Source organism: Doryrhamphus excisus, linkage group LG21 (assembly GCF_037039965.1).
Source record: "Doryrhamphus excisus strain RoL-2023G ecotype Guam linkage group LG21, RoL_Dexc_Guam_v1.1, whole genome shotgun sequence".
NCBI classification, from domain to species: domain Eukaryota; kingdom Metazoa; phylum Chordata; class Actinopteri; order Syngnathiformes; family Syngnathidae; genus Doryrhamphus; species Doryrhamphus excisus.
Genome location: NC_136377.1, coordinates 12,691,393 through 12,711,401, shown reverse-complemented (window position 1 = coordinate 12,711,401; position 20,009 = coordinate 12,691,393). Strand labels below are relative to the sequence as shown.

At 45.8% G+C, this 20,009-nt stretch overlaps 1 protein-coding gene across 3 annotated transcripts; it reads right to left on the bottom strand.

Annotated features, from left to right (window-relative positions):
* Window positions 1-112: 112 nt before the first annotated feature.
* Window positions 113-19,795, bottom strand: rnf121 (ring finger protein 121). 3 transcript variants are annotated; one of them, XM_058086955.2, is made up of 9 exons: window positions 19,642-19,795; window positions 18,521-18,558; window positions 18,186-18,327; window positions 16,019-16,173; window positions 15,825-15,932; window positions 4,236-4,356; window positions 4,013-4,146; window positions 2,186-2,287; window positions 113-493 (listed from the first exon to the last, which is right to left on the bottom strand). In XM_058086955.2, exons 1-9 carry the CDS (start codon window positions 19,723-19,725, stop codon window positions 373-375), a joined length of 1,005 nt encoding a protein of 334 aa, XP_057942938.2. In that variant the 5' UTR covers window positions 19,726-19,795; the 3' UTR covers window positions 113-372. The 3 variants fall into 3 exon arrangements, with proteins under 3 accessions (XP_057942938.2, XP_057942939.2, XP_057942940.1); XM_058086956.2 differs by having other exon boundaries at window positions 19,648-19,795; XM_058086957.2 differs by having other exon boundaries at window positions 18,486-18,558; window positions 19,648-19,698.
* Window positions 19,796-20,009: the final 214 nt, after the last annotated feature.

Here is a 20,009-nt window from a genome sequence, read left to right as displayed (position 1 = left end):
TTTGTATCTCTTGTGATTTGTAAAAAATGAAATCTAAGTATACAACATGATGTATATTTATATACTTGGAAAAAAGCGTGTGTGTAAGAAAACATTTACAAAAGCAGCGACATCATGATTATGAACATCTTTACTGGGCCATTCGATGCACAAACCAATTAAGATGTGAAGAAAATGCTGAGAAATTGACAGGAAAATCGTATCACTAATCAATTGAAACATTAGTACTGGTAATGTGTGCCTATAAATATATACAAAAAAAGTACAGACACTTCTTTTTTGTTTCAGTTCATTGTTAGGCTCCTTGTCATTTCAAAATGGGAGCATTTTCTTCTTTGTGTGGTCAGTATGTCCGTTTTCCACACTGGTGGCTCACTCCAGACCGAGCACATAGTTGATGCCTTGCACAATGCCAATAATAACAGGCTGCCAGGCCACCAAGTAGCGAAGCCAGTCTAAAAGTTGTCCATACATGACGTGTGGTCTCTCCCAGCTACGACATGTCAGGTTAAGGAAAAAACTCGAACCCGACTACTGTATTATATACGCTGACAGGTCACACAATTAGGTTGCCATTTTAAATGAATTCCCAGGATGTACCTAATGATATGAGCAGTGAGTATTAAGTAAAACAGTGCTGCAAAACTCCACAATCTTGTTAGAAATACAGTAAAGTCTCATTATATCGATATTATCGGGAGTCGGAAAAAATACCGATATAACCGGACTATCCATATATCCGATCCTGCGCCGAACTGCATTAAAAGTGGGCGGATCTTTGATATGGCATGTAATTTTCTCCTTGAGTTCATGGATTGCGTATCTAGCATGCTTTTGTACTACAATACATTTTGTACTACAGTAAATAAAAATAAACTTACGCTGTAGTGATTACCGGTTACCGGGACATAATTCACCCCGGAACTATCGATAGGGAAGGTGTTGCCACCCGGAGGGGTAGGCGCGAGGGACGGGTGTTTTCCGCTGTGTGTGCTGCACTCTGGTGGTGGAAGTGTGAAAAATAAAGTTGACTGGAAGCAGCCGTTCGCCGTGTTCTTTTTTTGGTATTGAAATCCTTAAGCAAAGATTGATTTAAGCTGCTTTTGTATCGATATAAGCAGACCAAATTGGCTGGCGGTAGATGAAAAGGGCATCGTAGTAACCGGATTATCATAATAACCAGGTATCGTACTAACGGAGCTAATTATATCATAAAAGACTAGAAATTTGCCGGGAAATGAAAATAGTATCGTAATAAGTAGTAATTCGTTTTAACCGATATCGATATAACGAGACTTTACTGTACTGGCTTTGGTAATGTCCTCAAATAGTCACCACATTTTGCTATTGGGGCTGTAATTACTACTGATTGATATAAGATTTTTGCCTCAGCAAAAGACTGAAAAAGACTTGCTCTGTATTTGGGGTCCAGAGATTTATACATCGCCCCAAGCAAACCGGAGCTTTTCTATCCGTCACAAAAACACACAGTCACACAGGTGACTTGGCGAGATGTATCCAACCCACTCAAAGGTAAACAAGTTAGCAAACAGAGACGTTATGATGCTAATTTTAAGATAATTGCGATCACTGAAGCAACTACAGAGCAGCTAAGAAATACATTACATCCTTTTTGACTACCACCTGGTATTTAGGGGTTCATTTTTATTTTTAGACTTTTTAATTTGGCCTTTTCTCACTTCTCTTACTCACAACAACACCGTGTGTGCTAAGCTCACACAAATGCATCATATTGTGTGGGAACTGAGCACAACTGTTGGCGTTAAGAAAACTTAAAAAGGCCGCCAAGTCTCTGTTTTGACTATCAGGACGCGACTGTACTCTGCAACACGCACATCGAATACAGAAATGAGTGGTTAACAATATTGTCAGGTCGACAAAATCTTAATTTGACCTTTTAAATGCTGCAAGTATGAGAATAAGCTGCATATAGTTTGTGGTTGTCGGCAGTGTCAGTCGTCTACAGTCACAAAAAGGAAGAGGAACTTTTTTTTTTAAATACATCATACCTAAACTCTGCAGCTAAGCTTCCTCTAAGTGACACGAAGATTTAATAATCTATAGTAAACAGACAGGAATGGGCCGGTATGGCGTATCCCATGAGAACAGGCTGTCCAGCTACCCAAGGAGACAACGTATTGAAGTATACTCGACAAAAGGATACGGGTTACTGAACATCCTCTTCAGGTCCACCTTCTCTTTGCAGTACGGGCACATCTGCTTCTTTCCCACGATGCACCAACCTCTTATACAGAATTCATGAAACCTGGATGTGAAGTTAAGGCAAATCATATCTATACAGGGAATTAGTATGAGACGAAAAGCCAAACAAAAGTAAAGCACAATTGTGAAATGATCAAAAAACTTGAACAGTGAACAACTATTGGAAAGTAGATCTACATCCTCAAAGAAAAAAAACATGTCTGTAATGCTCACTTTTAATCCGACACTGTCAAGAGATTCCTTTAACAATATCTTTGTAATTGCGGAACTCCACTTCATCATACCGCTGTAACTTGTATTGGAGCAATGATCGTTATGGTACTCTGGGACATCGATGCAGTCTATACCAGGGGTGGGCAAACTACGGCCCGGGGGCCACATCCGGCCCACCAAGTGTTTGAATACGGCCCGCCCAATCTTTCCAAAGTATTTCATTTAAACTCAACATACAACCTGGCATCATGGCCTGAGCCAACCTTTTGATGGTTTTATCAATTTCGTTTTTTGACATGGTCGGTTGTTTACAAAGTGCTCCTGAAAAAAGGGACACAAGCACAAAATAATAATAATAATTATTATTATTATTATATTATAATTATTATTAGAACTATTATGATTATTATATTAATGCTAATTATTATATTAATTATATATAATATTGTTATATTTGCATATTTTACATAATAATAATATAATTATTATTATTTTAATTTTATTGTAATTATTATAATATTTTATTATTTTTAAAATATTTAAATATAAATATAAAATAATTAATAATAATAGCAGATTGCATGACAATTTTACAGATACAATAATACCAGGTGGACTGTTATGTGTAAAATATATAGTCTGCCCCCCCCTCCCCCGTAAATTTTGTCATATCAATGCGGCCCGCGAGTCAAAAAGTTTGCCCACCCCTGGTTTATACCATCACCCCTTAATGACAAGCAGCGACTCAAACATCCTATATTAACACGTAGGTGCTGTAAGGTTACCCAGCATGCTTTGCTGGTTGTAAATGTGGCCATAAATTTGCATGTACGTTGGTGTGTACGTGTTATTTCAATACTCACATAGTCCGTGTGCTGTCGTCGCATTGTGTGTTCTGTTTGTGTTGACTTTTTGTGCTGGTTTTGCTCGCAGTGCAAATTAACTAGGATGACCTCCTGTCCATTTGTGCTGTGTTGGCAGGGGGTGTTGTTACTTTTGCAACTCAAGCTCAGCAAAATATACTGACAAACTTTATTGGCCGTCTTCTATGAAAAGGGGTTTCAAATAGCACTGTGCTGCTGCCACTTTCAAAAGTATTAAATAGATGACAAACCGCTGCATTAAAAAAAAAACTAACTCTTCAGAATGAAAGTGTAAGATTATTACATCATCGCAGTGACAGAAATTTGTTTAGTTTTTTCTTCAGAGGCTTCATTACTCATTATGTACGACTCCTGACATATTTTCCAGTAATCGCTGCTGTAAAAGACCACAATGAATTCCACAGAGGAACACCCCATTTGGAAAGACCGAAACAAGAAACAGTGCATTGTTGACACTGATTTAGTTGCTTGTTACGTTACTTGTGGTTCTGGCAATAAAATGTAGAGGAAGTGAGCTGCTTTACAATGAACCAACTTGCATAATAGCAGTAGTAACATAAAGGTCGAGTGGGATGTACAGCATTTCCCTTTAACAGCCATGACAAAGCTCCTTTGATAGAAACTTGTGTATTTGTCCTTCATTGCAACAAATCAGCGGGAATAAAGGATACACATGGTTGCAGGATAACCTGTATGTGTTCTCAATAATGCCCTCCTCGCTGACATCAACAAGGATGGCCTGACCACATACAGCACAGATGTTATCAGACAGGTGCTTGGTTGGCATACCAGACGCACTGTAATACTACAAAAGACAGAGACAGGACAACAAACGTTACTTTTTGGTTACCAGCCATCACATCCATGAGGAGCAAAAGCCAATCTGCTGCTTACCCCGACTGTTGACGCCATGAAGTCAGCACATATCTCTGCAAAGTCCCTTCCTAGGACACCGTAGTACAATCCGTAAAATAGGAGGGACACACCGAAGTCCATTGCATCTTCTGGCTTTATCCTGCACAGTGAGGACATTGCCTGATAGTGAAAAGATGCATTTGACTTTGACAACAATTTAGCCATACTTATTTAGCCAAAACAACTATAATACAACAAACACAAAATATGGTAGTTTTACATGTAAATAACCATTTATTTACAAATATAACAGCATCAACTATTTACAATATTTAGGGCTCGAGCACTGACCAGTGCGAAAGCCCTATTGTTATCGTTCCGTTTATTATTAGGGCTCGAGCACTGACCAGTGCGAAAGCCCTATTGTAATCGTTCCGTTTCTTATTATTATTATTATTCTGCCAACCGTCGGCCTTTTTGAGGGCCTTAACATGCCCGAAAACTCACCAAATTTGGCGAGCGCATCAGGTCTGGCGAAAAATTTTATATTTTATGGGTTTCAAATATAATGTTCCAAAATTGGCTCTCTAGCGCCACCTTGAATTTTAAAAAAAATTAGCCCCCGACACCAGTTTCACCTATCGTCACGAAACTTGGTGGAGACGTCTATCGTGACAGGACGGACCAAAAAGTCTCAAGAACCCATATTGGAAAACGAACAGGAAGTCGGCCATTTTGGATGGCGGCGGCCTTTTTCGTGCCAGAAGTTGGGGTCGTATCTCGACGAACTCCTCCTAGGGGGTTTGACCGAATGAGTCCGTTGTTGCATCAACGGACACTAGACGGATGGCCGACGTTAAATTGCGAAGGATTTTGGGATATTCCATACGATGTGGGCGTGGCACGCCCCCAAATTTTGCCCATTTTCATATGTCCGGGCCTTGCACGCTGAGCGTAACTGTAGACGTGAATAACTTGGCTCCACGTGGTCAGATCTTCATCATACTTGGTACATGTGATCATGGCCCCGCCCCGAAGGTCTCCGTAGGTCACTTCCTGATTTCGTCGCAGCGCCACCTATTGGCGACAGGCTAAAGGCGTGTCATCTACATGAGGCCTTTTCTGCCAGGAGATTCATCAGATGAACATCAGGGTCACAAGGTCACTGCCTGACAGCCTGGTGAAGCCTGTTGATGGACCATGATGCAGGAAAAGCGCATGTGGTGGGCGTGGCCTGGCGGCGAATGCTCAGGCCTCGCCATTTACATAGAAAAGCTCATCATTCGCCCGCAAAAGGTCGCATGGGCTTGAAAACTCATAGGGGGGGGCAGAATCCAGGCCTGAGCGGCCTGGTGTGGCCCCCATATGAAACCAAGCCAAATTGACTCACTAGCGCCACCTAGAAGTTTTAAAATAATTATCCCTCGCCTCCCGTTGCACGTATCGGCATGATTTTCGGAGGAGACATCACTCGTGACAGGACGCACAAAAAAGTCTCAATAACCCATGTTCTAAAACCAACAGGAAGTCGGCCATTTTAGGTGGCGGCGGCCATTTGGGGGCGGATGTATGGGTCGTATCTCGACGAACTCCTCCTAGGGGGTTTGACCGAATGAGTCCGTTGTAGCATCAACGGACACTAGACGGATGGCCCACGTTAAATTGCGAAGGATTTTGGCCTGCTCCATAGGATGTGGGCGTGGCACGCCACCAAACTTTGACCATTTCATATCTGGCCCTGCCTGGTGTCTGGCCTTGCCTTGAAGCAATGTACATCAAAGTCAATACACAGTTTGACTGACAGACTGATGATGTCAGTCGATGGACTGTGATGTGTGTAAAGCACATGTGGGGGGCGTGGCCACGGCGAATGGTCAGCCTTCGCCATTGACCATCAAAAGGTCATCATTTGCCTGCAGAAGGTCACAGGCTGCTGAAATCTTAAACGTGAGGCCTTAATCCAGGCCTGAGCGCCCTGGTGGTGCTCCCATGTGACACCAATCTAAATTGACACACTAGCGCCACCTAGAAGTTTCAATTCATTATCCCTCGCCACCCGTTACACGTATCACTATGATTTTCGGTGGAGACGTCTATCAAGACAGGACGCACTTAACGCTCCAGAAGCCATGTTCAAAACACAGCGCCACCAACTGGTGGAAATGTATATCTGCCGTAACTTCCTGATTCATGGTCAGATTGTCTTGAAATTTTTTTTGGTGTGTTGGGTCAATCTCTGGTTTGTTATACTGTGTGTACATAGACTCTATAGCGCCACCAACTGGTGGAAATGTATATAGCCGTAACTTCCTTCCACATGGTCGGATCGGGCCACAAATTTTTCTGGTGGTCTGGGGTACCCTCTGGTCTATGTCTGTGTGTGTTCATAGACAGTATAGCGCCACCAACTGGTGGAAATGTATATAGCCGTAACTTCCTTCCACATGGTCGGATCAAGCCCAAATTTTTTCTGGTGGTTTGGGGTACCCTCTGGTCTATGACTGTGTGTGTACATAGACAGTATAGCGCCACCAACTGGTGGAAATGTATATAGCCGTAACTTCCTTCCACATGGTCGGATCAGGCCACAATTTTTTCTGGTGGTCTGGGGTACCCTCTGGTCTATGACTGTGTGTGTACATACACTGTATAGCGCCACCAACTGGTGGAAATGTATATAGCCGTAACTTCCTTCCACATGGTCGGATCAGGCCACAAATTTTTCTTGTGGTCTGGGGTACCCTCTGGTCTATGTCTGTGTGTGTACATAGACAGTATAGCGCCACCAACTGGTGGAAATGTATATAGCCGTAACTTCCTTCCACATGGTCGGATCAAGCCCAAATTTTTTCTGGTGGTTTGGGGTACCCTCTGGTCTATGACTGTGTGTGTACATAGACTGTATAGCGCCACCAACTGGTGGAAATGTATATAGCCGTAACTTCCTTCCACATGGTCGGATCGGGCCACAAATTTTTCTGGTGGTTTGGGGTACCCTCTGGTCTATGTCTGTGTGTGTACATAGACAGTATAGCGCCACCAACTCGTGGAAATGTATATAGCCGTAACTTCCTTCCACATGGTCGGATCAAGCCCAAATTTTTTCTGGTGGTTTGGGGTACCCTCTGATCTATGACTGTGTGTGTACATCGACTGTATAGCGCCACCAACTGGTGGAAATGTATATAGCCGTAACTTCCTTCCACATGGTCGGATCAGGCCCAAATTTTTTCTGGTGGTCTGGGGTACCCTCTGGTCTATGACAGTGTGTGTACATAGACTGTATAGCGCCACCAACTGGTGGAAATGTATATAGCCGTAACTTCCTTCCACATGGTCGGATCAGGCCCAAATTTTTTCTGGTGGTCTGGGGTACCCTCTGGTCTATGACAGTGTGTGTACATACGCTATAGCGCCACCAACTGGTGGAAATGTATATCTGCCGTAACTTCCTTACGCACGGTCGGATCGGCCCGTAATTTTTTCTGTTGGTTCGGGGTACCCTCCGGTCCGTTACCGTGTGGGCGCATACACTCTATAGCGCCACCCACAGGCGGAAACGTATATCCGCCGCAAGGACCTACCGCGCGGTCCGATCGTCGTGAATTTTTTTATGGCGGTTCGCGGCGTCGGACGGGACGTGACCGCGCACCCGCCTCGCCGCCGCTGTCGCCCCCTCCTGGCGGAAAATTGCAAGTGCCGTGACTCCCTTACCGCTTATCCGCTCGCCGCGGTTTTTCGTAAGGCGCGTCCGCGCGCCCGTCCGGTCGCGCACACGACCCCGACCCGCGCGTACCCCCGACCCGCGCGTACCCCCGAGCGCGTCGGGGTGCTCGAGCCCGCTCATCACTGCTTGCAGTTTTAATTATTATTATTATTATTATTATTCTGCCAACCGTCGGCCTTTTTGAGGGCCTCAACATGCCCGAAAACTCACCAAATTTGGCGAGCGCATCAGGTCTGGCGAAAAATTTTATATTTTATGGGTTTCAAATATCATGTTCCAAAATTGGCTCTCTAGCGCCACCTTGAATTTTAAAAAAAATTAGCCCCCGACACCAGTTTCACCTATCGTCACGAAACTCGGTGGAGACGTCTATCGTGACAGGCCGGACCAAAAAGTCTCAAGAACCCATATTGGAAAACGAACAGGAAGTCGGCCATTTTGGATGGCGGCGGCCGTTTTTGGGCCAGAAGTTGGGGTCGTATCTCGACGAACTCCTCCTAGGGGGTTTGACCGAATGAGTCCGTTGTAGCATCAACGGACACTAGACGGATGGCCGACGTTAAATTGCGAAGGATTTTGGGATATTCCATACGATGTGGGCGTGGCACGCCCCCAAATTTTGCCCATTTTCAAATGTCCGGCCCTTGCACGCTGAGCGTAACTGTAGACGTGAATAACTTGGCTCCACGTGGTCAGATCTTCATCATACTTGGTACATGTGATCATGGCCCCGCCCCGAAGGTCCCCGTAGGTCACTTCCTGATTTCGTCGCAGCGCCACCTATTGGCGACAGGCTAAAGGCGTGTCATCTACATGAGGCCTTTTCTGCCAGGAGATTCATCAGATGAACATCAGGGTCACAAGGTCACTGCCTGACAGCCTGGTGAAGCCTGTTGATGGACCATGATGCAGGAAAAGCGAACGTGGTGGGCGTGGCCTGGCGGCGAATGCTCAGACCTCGCCATTTACATAGAAAAGGTCATCATTCGCCCGCAAAAGGTCGCATGGGCTTGAAAGCTCATAGGGGGGGTCAGAATCCAGGCCTGAGCGGCCTGGTGTGGCCCCCATATGAAACTAAGCCAAATTGACTCACTAGCGCCACCTACAAGTTTTAAAATAATTATCCCTCGCCTCCCGTTGCACGTATCGGCATGATTTTCGGAGGAGACATCACTCGTGACAGGACGCACAAAAAAGTCTCAAGAACCCATGTTCTAAAACCAACAGGAAGTCGGCCATTTTAGGTGGCGGCGGCCATTTGGGGGCGGAAGTATGGGTCGTATCTCGACGAACTCTTCCTAGGGGGTTTGACCGAATGAGTCCGTTGTAGCATCAACGGACACTAGACGGATGGCCGACGTTAAATTGCGAAGGATTTTGGGATATTCCATACGATGTGGGCGTGGCACGCCCCCAAATTTTGCCCATTTTCATATGTCCGGGCCTTGCACGCTGAGCGTAACTGTAGACGTGAATAACTTGGCTCCACGTGGTCAGATCTTCATCATACTTGGTACATGTGATCATGGCCCCGCCCCGAAGGTCCCCGTAGGTCACTTCCTGATTTCGTCGCAGCGCCACCTATTGGCGACAGGCTAAAGGCGTGTCATCTACATGAGGCCTTTTCTGCCAGGAGATTCATCAGATGAACATCAGGGTCACAAGGTCACTGCCTGACAGCCTGGTGAAGCCTGTTGATGGACCATGATGCAGGAAAAGCGAACGTGGTGGGCGTGGCCTGGCGGCGAATGCTCAGACCTCGCCATTTACATAGAAAAGGTCATCATTCGCCCGCAAAAGGTCGCATGGGCTTGAAAGCTAATAGGGGGGGTCAGAATCCAGGCCTGAGCGGCCTGGTGTGGCCCCCATATGAAACTAAGCCAAATTGACTCACTAGCGCCACCTACAAGTTTTAAAATAATTATCCCTCGCCTCCCGTTGCACGTATCGGCATGATTTTCGGAGGAGACATCACTCGTGACAGGACGCACAAAAAAGTCTCAAGAACCCATGTTCTAAAACCAACAGGAAGTCGGCCATTTTAGGTGGCGGCGGCCATTTGGGGGCGGATGTATGGGTCGTATCTCGACGAACTCCTCCTAGGGGGTTTGACCGAATGAGTCCGTTGTTGCATCAACGGACACTAGACGGATGGCCCACGTTAAATTGCGAACCATTTTGGGCCGCTCCATAGGATGTGGGCGTGGCACGCCACCAAACTTTGACCATTTCATATCTGGCCCTGCCTGGTGTCTGGCCTTGCCTTGAAGCAATGTACATCAAAGTCAATACACAGTTTGACTGACAGACTGATGAAGTCAGTTGATGGACTATGATGTGTGTAAAGCACATGTGGGGGGCGTGGCCACGGCGAATGGTCAGCCTTCGCCATTGACCATCAAAAGGTCATCATTTGCCTGCAGAAGGTCACAGGCTGCTGAAATCTTAAACGTGAGGCCTTAATCCAGGCCTGAGCGCCCTGGTGGTGCTCCCATGTGACACCAATCTAAATTGACACACTAGCGCCACCTAGAAGTTTCAATTCATTATCCCTCGCCACCCGTTACACGTATCACTATGATTTTCAGTGGAGACGTCTATCAAGACAGGACGCACTTAACGCTCCAGAAGCCATGTTCAAAACACAGCGCCACCAACTGGTGGAAATGTATATCTGCCGTAACTTCCTGATTCATGGTCAGATTGTCTTGAAATTTTTTTTGGTGTGTTGGGTCAATCTCTGGTCTGTTATACTGTGTGTACATAGACTGTATAGCGCCACCAACTGGTGGAAATGTATATAGCCGTAACTTCCTTCCACATGGTCGGATCAGCCTACAAATTTTTCTGGTGGTCTGGGGTACCCTCTGGTCTATGACTGTGTGTGTACATAGACTGTATAGCGCCACCAACTGGTGGAAATGTATATAGCCGTAACTTCCTTGCACATGGTCGGATCAGGCCCAAATTTTTTCTGGTGGTCTGGGGTACCCTCTGGTCTATGACAGTGTGTGTACATAGACTGTATAGCGCCACCAACTGGTGGAAAGGTATATCTGCCGTAACTTCCTCACGCACGGTCGGATCGGCCCCTAATTTTTTCTGTTGGTTCGGGGTACCCTCCGGTCCGTTACCGTGTGGGCGCATACACTCTATAGCGCCACCCACAGGCGGAAATGTATATCCGCCGCAAGGACCTACCGCGCGGTCCGATCGTCGTGAATTTTTTTATGGCGGTTCGCGGCGTCGGACGGGACGTGACCGCGCACCCGCCTCGCCGCCGCTGTCGCCCCCTCCTGGCGGAAAATTGCAAGTGCCGTGACTCCCTTACCGCTTATCCGCTCGCCGCGGTTTTTCGTACGGCGCGTCCGCGCGCCCGTCCGGTCGCGCGCGCGACCCCGACCCGCGCGTACCCCCGACCCGCGCGTACCCCCGAGCGCGTCGGGGTGCTCGAGCCCGCTCATCACTGCTTGCAGTTTTAATTATTATTATTATTATTATTATTATTCTGCCAACCGTCGGCCTTTTTGAGGGCCTCAACATGCCCGAAAACTCACCAAATTTGGCGAGCGCATCAGGTCTGGCGAAAAATTTTATATTTTATGGGTTTCAAATATCATGTTCCAAAATTGGCTCTCTAGCGCCACCTTGAATTTTAAAAAAAATTAGCCCCCGACACCAGTTTCACCTATCGTCACGAAACTCGGTGGAGACGTCTATCGTGACAGGCCGGACCAAAAAGTCTCAAGAACCCATATTGGAAAACGAACAGGAAGTCGGCCATTTTGGATGGCGGCGGCCGTTTTTGGGCCAGAAGTTGGGGTCGTATCTCGACGAACTCCTCCTAGGGGGTTTGACCGAATGAGTCCGTTGTAGCATCAACGGACACTAGACGGATGGCCGACGTTAAATTGCGAAGGATTTTGGGATATTCCATACGATGTGGGCGTGGCACGCCCCCAAATTTTGCCCATTTTCAAATGTCCGGCCCTTGCACGCTGAGCGTAACTGTAGACGTGAATAACTTGGCTCCACGTGGTCAGATCTTCATCATACTTGGTACATGTGATCATGGCCCCGCCCCGAAGGTCCCCGTAGGTCACTTCCTGATTTCGTCGCAGCGCCACCTATTGGCGACAGGCTAAAGGCGTGTCATCTACATGAGGCCTTTTCTGCCAGGAGATTCATCAGATGAACATCAGGGTCACAAGGTCACTGCCTGACAGCCTGGTGAAGCCTGTTGATGGACCATGATGCAGGAAAAGCGAACGTGGTGGGCGTGGCCTGGCGGCGAATGCTCAGACCTCGCCATTTACATAGAAAAGGTCATCATTCGCCCGCAAAAGGTCGCATGGGCTTGAAAGCTCATAGGGGGGGTCAGAATCCAGGCCTGAGCGGCCTGGTGTGGCCCCCATATGAAACTAAGCCAAATTGACTCACTAGCGCCACCTACAAGTTTTAAAATAATTATCCCTCGCCTCCCGTTGCACGTATCGGCATGATTTTCGGAGGAGACATCACTCGTGACAGGACGCACAAAAAAGTCTCAAGAACCCATGTTCTAAAACCAACAGGAAGTCGGCCATTTTAGGTGGCGGCGGCCATTTGGGGGCGGAAGTATGGGTCGTATCTCGACGAACTCCTCCTAGGGGGTTTGACCGAATGAGTCCGTTGTAGCATCAACGGACACTAGACGGATGGCCGACGTTAAATTGCGAAGGATTTTGGGATATTCCATACGATGTGGGCGTGGCACGCCCCCAAATTTTGCCCATTTTCATATGTCCGGGCCTTGCACGCTGAGCGTAACTGTAGACGTGAATAACTTGGCTCCACGTGGTCAGATCTTCATCATACTTGGTACATGTGATCATGGCCCCGCCCCGAAGGTCCCCGTAGGTCACTTCCTGATTTCGTCGCAGCGCCACCTATTGGCGACAGGCTAAAGGCGTGTCATCTACATGAGGCCTTTTCTGCCAGGAGATTCATCAGATGAACATCGGGGTCACAAGGTCACTGCCTGACAGCCTGGTGAAGCCTGTTGATGGACCATGATGCAGGAAAAGCGAACGTGGTGGGCGTGGCCTGGCGGCAAATGCTCAGACCTCGCCATTTACATAGAAAAGGTCATCATTCGCCCGCAAAAGGTCGCATGGGCTTGAAAGCTCATAGGGGGGGTCAGAATCCAGGCCTGAGCGGCCTGGTGTGGCCCCCATATGAAACTAAGCCAAATTGACTCACTAGCGCCACCTACAAGTTTTAAAATAATTATCCCTCGCCTCCCGTTGCACGTATCGGCATGATTTTCGGAGGACACATCACTTGTGACAGGACGCACAAAAAAGTCTCAAGAACCCATGTTCTAAAACCAACAGGAAGTCGGCCATTTTAGGTGGCGGCGGCCATTTGGGGGCGGATGTATGGGTCGTATCTCGACGAACTCCTCCTAGGGGGTTTGACCGAATGAGTCCGTTGTTGCATCAACGGACACTAGACGGATGGCCCACGTTAAATTGCGAAGGATTTTGGGCCGCTCCATAGGATGTGGGCGTGGCACGCCACCAAACTTTGACCATTTCATATCTGGCCCTGCCTGGTGTCTGGCCTTGCCTTGAAGCAATGTACATCAAAGTCAATACACAGTTTGACTGACAGACTGATGAAGTCAGTTGATGGACTATGATGTGTGTAAAGCACATGTGGGGGGCGTGGCCACGGCGAATGGTCAGCCTTCGCCATTGACCATCAAAAGGTCATCATTTGCCTGCAGAAGGTCACAGGCTGCTGAAATCTTAAACGTGAGGCCTTAATCCAGGCCTGAGCGCCCTGGTGGTGCTCCCATGTGACACCAATCTAAATTGACACACTAGCGCCACCTAGAAGTTTCAATTCATTATCCCTCGCCACCCGTTACACGTATCACTATGATTTTCGGTGGAGACGTCTATCAAGACAGGACGCACTTAACGCTCCAGAAGCCATGTTCAAAACACAGCGCCACCAACTGGTGGACATGTATATCTGCCGTAACTTCCTGATTCATGGTCAGATTGTCTTGAAATTTTTTTTGGTGTGTTGGGTCAATCTCTGGTCTGTTATACTGTGTGTACATAGACTGTATAGCGCCACCAACTGGTGGAAATGTATATAGCCGTAACTTCCTTCCACATGGTCGGATCAGCCTACAAATTTTTCTGGTGGTCTGGGGTACCCTCTGGTCTATGACTGTGTGTGTACATAGACTGTATAGCGCCACCAACTGGTGGAAATGTATATAGCCGTAACTTCCTTCCACATGGTCGGATCAGGCCCAAATTTTTTCTGGTGGTCTGGGGTACCCTCTGGTCTGTGACTGTGTGTGTACATAGACTGTATAGCGCCACCAACTGGTGGAAATGTATATAGCCGTAACTTCCTTCCACATGGTCGGATCAGGCCCAAATTTTTTCTGGTGGTCTGGGGTACCCTCTGGTCTATGACAGTGTGTGTACATAGACTGTATAGCGCCACCAACTGGTGGAAAGGTATATCTGCCGTAACTTCCTTACGCACGGTCGGATCGGCCCCTAATTTTTTCTGTTGGTTCGGGGTACCCTCCGGTCCGTTACCGTGTGGGCGCATACACTCTATAGCGCCACCCACAGGCGGAAACGTATATCCGCCGCAAGGACCTACCGCGCGGTCCGATCGTCGTGAATTTTTTTATGGCGGTTCGCGGCGTCGGACGGGACGTGACCGCGCACCCGCCTCGCCGCCGCTGTCGCCCCCTCCTGGCGGAAAATTGCAAGTGCCATGACTCCCTTACCGCTTATCCGCTCGCCGCGGTTTTTCGTACGGCGCGTCCGCGCGCCCGTCCGGTCGCGCGCGCGACCCCGACCCGCGCGTACCCCCGACCCGCGCGTACCCCCGACCCGCGCGTACCCCCGAGCGCGTCGGGGTGCTCGAGCCCGCTCATCACTGCTTGCAGTTTTAATTACATTTGGAACTGAACTGTGTTTGCATACAAATGCATTAATATTTCCCCTCAATGCGTAATCTCTTCAAGGCTACAAGATTCCCTGCCGTTTCACTTCCTGGTTGCTGCAGGCAAATATAAAATGCACTTCTGTCACCATGTGGCCGTTTTTCCGGCCTAAAACTGCACCAAACCCGCTTTCTTTTATTGTGGAACTGCGCCGTCACTTCCTTTTGAATCAAAAAAATCGAAGCAAGTCGTCAGGTTGAAAAGGTTACTGGAGTGTCAGTACGTCTTACCAAGTTAATGGAACCACTAAATTCATGCAAATAACAGCTGATATGTTAATTGTTGTGTTGGGATACTACAGCTTAACTACACAATAGCTCTATTAAAAGAATGCCTTCACAAAAGGTAACGATGCGCAAAGCTCTATTCATTTTACATTATGTTTATCAATGTGGTTGTAGTCTAGAGTCGTGTTGAACTGCACTGCCTGATGCTGAGGTTTTATATTATATATTATATAAAAATGAATTTTATATCAAAAAAGTGTTATTTTAAAAGTATTTATTTTCTCCAAAAATATATACGTGTTTTCTGCAAGTGAAATATACAGCATATACACAGTTTTTAATGCTGTTTTTTTCCCCCTCAACATTTGTTCAGCCAGCCTCGATAGTCAATCTGGCCTCAAAACTTGTAGTTTTCATTGGCGTATCAGTTACTCTCCATTTTTCGCCATTCAGCGGTGGTCTTGGACTACTACAGTACTGGTTTACTGGACTGTCATTATAGCAATAGAGTATACAAAGGGTGGCAAACAGCACCGCCTGTTGGCAGTGAAGTGGAACATACTGTGTCGGACCGTGCAGCTCTAATTTCAAAGTTTAGGAAACAAATGGTTGTTTCTAGAAACTGAAAGTGTTAAACTCATATGACCTACCTGAATATAAGATTGATACCAAAAAGAGTAAACATGACAACAGTGTAGCCAACTATTCCTGTGGCATAGCTGATCTTGTAGAGGAGGAGGAACCACTTATACACCAATCTGCAGCAGCCAAGAAGACCATCTTTTAGGGATTGAACTTGCACTTCAAAAAAGGAACAGTCATATGTGGTCAAATGTCATTTTACCTTGGCGTCGTGCAGGCCAGAGGCTTGCGAGTGGCACGGTAAGAAATGTATGCTGTGATGACAGAGAAGATAAACCACGTGGTCAGGAACCTCCACCATTGAAGTTTGGTTGTAAAGTAGAGAGGAACTACCCACATCTGGAACAGAGTCACCAGCTACAAGACAGAGTGCACATGTTGACGAATGGATGTACACCACAGTGAAAAAGTTACCAGAGAATATTAACTAATAGAAGTAAATAGTATTCCTTGTAGGAATGGGCACTTGGAAAATTGGCAATCAATCATAGGGAAGAATAAAAATCATAAAAACAACAATACAGTACCTCAAGAGGTATAACATCCATATCACAACAACAGTAGTTTTATATTTTGGATGGACAATGACACACACACACACACAGCCAAGCAAAAATGGGGCTTTTTCGTCTGTGCGTATTATAAGGTACAGGCATGCCCATCTACCGCTGTTCAAAATGAAAGACACTCGTAAGTCAATAACAGCGTGTTCTATTGTTAAATATAGTTTAAAAATATAAGATGCCATACATCTTTTATGACGCACACCAAAAATCAGTTTTTACTGGTCCATGCACAAATGCTGTTGAAAAAGTCCACCCTGGAGTCTTTCAAAAGCTGAGTTTAGAAACACCAAGCCCTTCATTTGCATGTGGACGAGAGGACAAAAAATGCACAGGGATGGCCAATAATATCTGTTGACTGATATTGACAGCATTTTTGGGGAAACTTTTCTCATTAATTAAATGACCCAAAAATGCAAAAGTTTACTTAAGAGTATTTAACATTCTAGTTAGAATGCCAAAAGCTTTTAAATAAATTGAGACAAAAAAAAAAAAAAACTATGGAAATGAAAATATTTAGGACTTAAATAAAACTCACAATCATAACCTATATCAAATATCAGGTCGCAGCAAACAAAACTGCACTTGAATAAATAATATTAGGCTTAACACATGGTGAAAGACACTGTCTGTGAGCGTGCACCATTTTTTACTGTTTTCTTTGTATTTACTTTGCCAACGAAAAGTCACAGTAAACGTTGATTGTAGGGTGAAGGCTCTGCTGCACCTTGACTGGTAGGACAGGATGGTTGTGTGTGAGATGTGCTTATACCCTTCTTCATCATCACTACTTTCCAGCAAATGTCACATACCGATTTTGTCGGCGTTCAAGTGCTCCCCTTTCAAATTCTGTGTAAAAAGTATTTCGTGTGATGAAGGCAGTGGATCAAGTTGGTCCACAGCTGCCCATCGTGAATGATTTGGTGGGCAAAGCCGTTTACACTCTGACTGGGACTGCCAATCACAACAAGGATGCCATCTTGGTGAAGATTTCGGCTTTGCAAAAGCAGTTGCATCAATTGGGAGACCAGAATGGACAATAGGGTGGACCGGTCTATTGGAATGTGGCTGTCCTGAACTAACGCAAACAATATTCTTAATCTGGATTTCGGCGTCCCCACCACGGCTACTCATGGTCGTGTTGTGAAAACAACTTCTCCCAAGAGATTGCTGCAGCGGGACGCTCTGACCCTCCATTATGTCTTCACAGACACCTGTTGTTTCTCTTCTCTGGGCCCACCATGGACTTCTCCATGGCAACTGCTGTGTATCGCAATGACACCCTGCGAACTGAGCTCCAGGTTTGGGCACCTGACGGGGGAAGCGTTGCAGGGCACGCACTCATGCATCCAAAGAAGACACACTTATGCATTGCACTTCCCCCCACATCCAACGCCTTCACCGCAATATCCCCCCGATATGTATGGACAGATGATTGCACTATTTAGCTTGTATAAGAAAAAAGGGCTTGATCTTGTGCTAACACGAACCTGGCCTCTGAGCATCCTCACCTCCACCTACTGAGACAAAGAGGCTGAATGGCTGAAAAAGCTTCTGTCAACGTCAGTCTTGGTTGATATTGGTAATTAAGTGCTACACAATATCATCGTATTGGGAAAGTCCATTAAGGCAAAAAAAAAAACAACTGGACCTGAATTCACTGTGCCCCCAGCTGCTACCATAGGAAAATCATTTATACTGCTTCAATTATATTCCATCACATAACTTTGGAGATGAACAAATCCAATTAAAATTCAAAGAATACATTCAACTCATTGTGTGTCATCACATTGTGTTGTTTCTTACATTGTAAGACTTAGAGTGTCTCTGTTTCCACTGCACGAGGACAAGCTGGGCGATGACCAGGGTGACGATGAGGATCAGCACCATCTCGGCGTGCATTGCCTCATGGCCTTTATGTTTGGCATGCATCTTGGCATGCTCCACCCTGTGAGATAAACAGGCACATGATCACCTGAGCACTGATAAACATTTAAAGCTATCTACAACAAAAGTGTGCTTTTATAACTGCTGTGCATTTTGAGCCTCTTGCTGGCCATTAATGGGAACTACAATTTGACAATAAATCATTTTTTCAACTTCTACCTGTATTGGGGAAATAGTGTTGCAAAGACACAAACCTCCACTTCTCTTCTGGCGAAAGCTTGGACACGTCAAACTAAATAGAAGGAGACACAAAGTCACACTTAAGGAATATTAACAACTCAGACGCCACCTCGAAACAAGGGATTATCCTATACACACCGTGACATTTACCAGAAACACAACTGAGAGGCGTGGCTGGTGTTTGTGATGTCTGCTGTTGGTCATCACACCGACATCAGTGGTGTGACCCCGCCAGGTGATTGACTGACTGACAAGATTGAATCTTCCATTTTGAGACTATTGGCTACACCTTTATTGGCAAAAGGAGTTCTCTTTCGTTCGGCTTTATTCCTAAAGGTCACAAAGTCAGCAGTGTGACATTTTAAGTATAATTTTGCATGTGAATATTAAAGGGAAACTGCACTTTTTTTTGAATATTCATTTCCTTATTCTGTGCATTCTAGTGCAAGAAAACAAGTTAATATGAGCTAGCTAACAAGTTATGGTTGTTTTAAATCATCAAAACACAGCAAGATACTCAGTGTATGTGTTAATGCATGATCACAGCATGTATATCAAACTTATATCAATGTTGTTAAGAGTATTTCTTGAGGGCTTTGTAGTTAATAGGTGTCCCAATGACGTGCAGTGTTAGCTAGGTGTTATTAACTAATGTTAACGTGTTTTCTCATGTTATGATACAAAGAAAAGAGAAATAAATGTGTTCCTGTTATATGGATTATAAGGATTATGAATGATGGGCAACTAAAAAAAAGTGCAGTTTCCCTTTAATAACGAGCCTCTAAGTGAAAATGACCTTCTTTGCTCAGGTGAGGAGTGACTGCAAATATGTAGCCTAGCAGCAATATAACTAGCCTAGCAGCCAACCATACGTTTCACTAATGGGTGTTTTCCCGTTGTAATGATTTGTCGAGTGAAAAAAATACATGGCAGGTGAAGGTGAGAGTGACGATACAATGGAAAGAGGCATAACATTTCCGTTTCTAAGCAGAAGGCTTAGAGGGGAGTAAGTGCTGACGTTGGGCTAAATCTTTCAGCACAAGCTAACACGGCGTTTGCTAGCCACTACTGCTCAGGACCTAAATGCACTCCGCCTGTTCTAACTGTCACGTGTACGTGCGTGTTGGTGCCTTACACTCACTTGGATGGGTTCATCGTGATGGTTCAGTCCATGGTCGTGATCCACACCATCTACCTCTACCTCAAACACCCCGGCCATTTTCGGAGTGCTGCTTTATCTTTCCGGAGCCATTAGCCGTGGCAACTTGTCATTCGGTCACTTCCGGTATGCAATTTCCTGGTATGACCTTCACAATAAAGTCTGGGCCTTTACGGCAACATTGACTGTACATTGTCAAAAATGTTTTTACATGTCTGCTTAAATATATATAAAATTACTGTGAAATATTTAGAAATTGATTTTTCATTTAGTGTTTACTGAACTGCACAGAGTACTAGGCTTTTATTGGGAGGAAAATGAAGCATACTATGTGTTTACTGGGT

What these genes read in the sequence shown, in the direction of transcription:
- rnf121 (XM_058086955.2), bottom strand. Translation starts at nt 19,725, where the DNA reads ATGGCCGGGGTGTTTGAGGTAGAGGTAGATGGTGTGGATCACGACCAT. An exon ending in ATGAACCCATCCAAGTGAGT is followed by an intron (nt 18,559 to 19,641) that starts GTAAGGCACCAA and finishes CCTTCTATTTAG; the next exon opens with TTTGACGTGTCCAAGCTTTC. An exon ending in AGGTTATCCTGCAACCATGT is followed by an intron (nt 2,288 to 4,012) that starts GTATCCTTTATT and finishes CTTCACATCCAG; the next exon opens with GTTTCATGAATTCTGTATAA.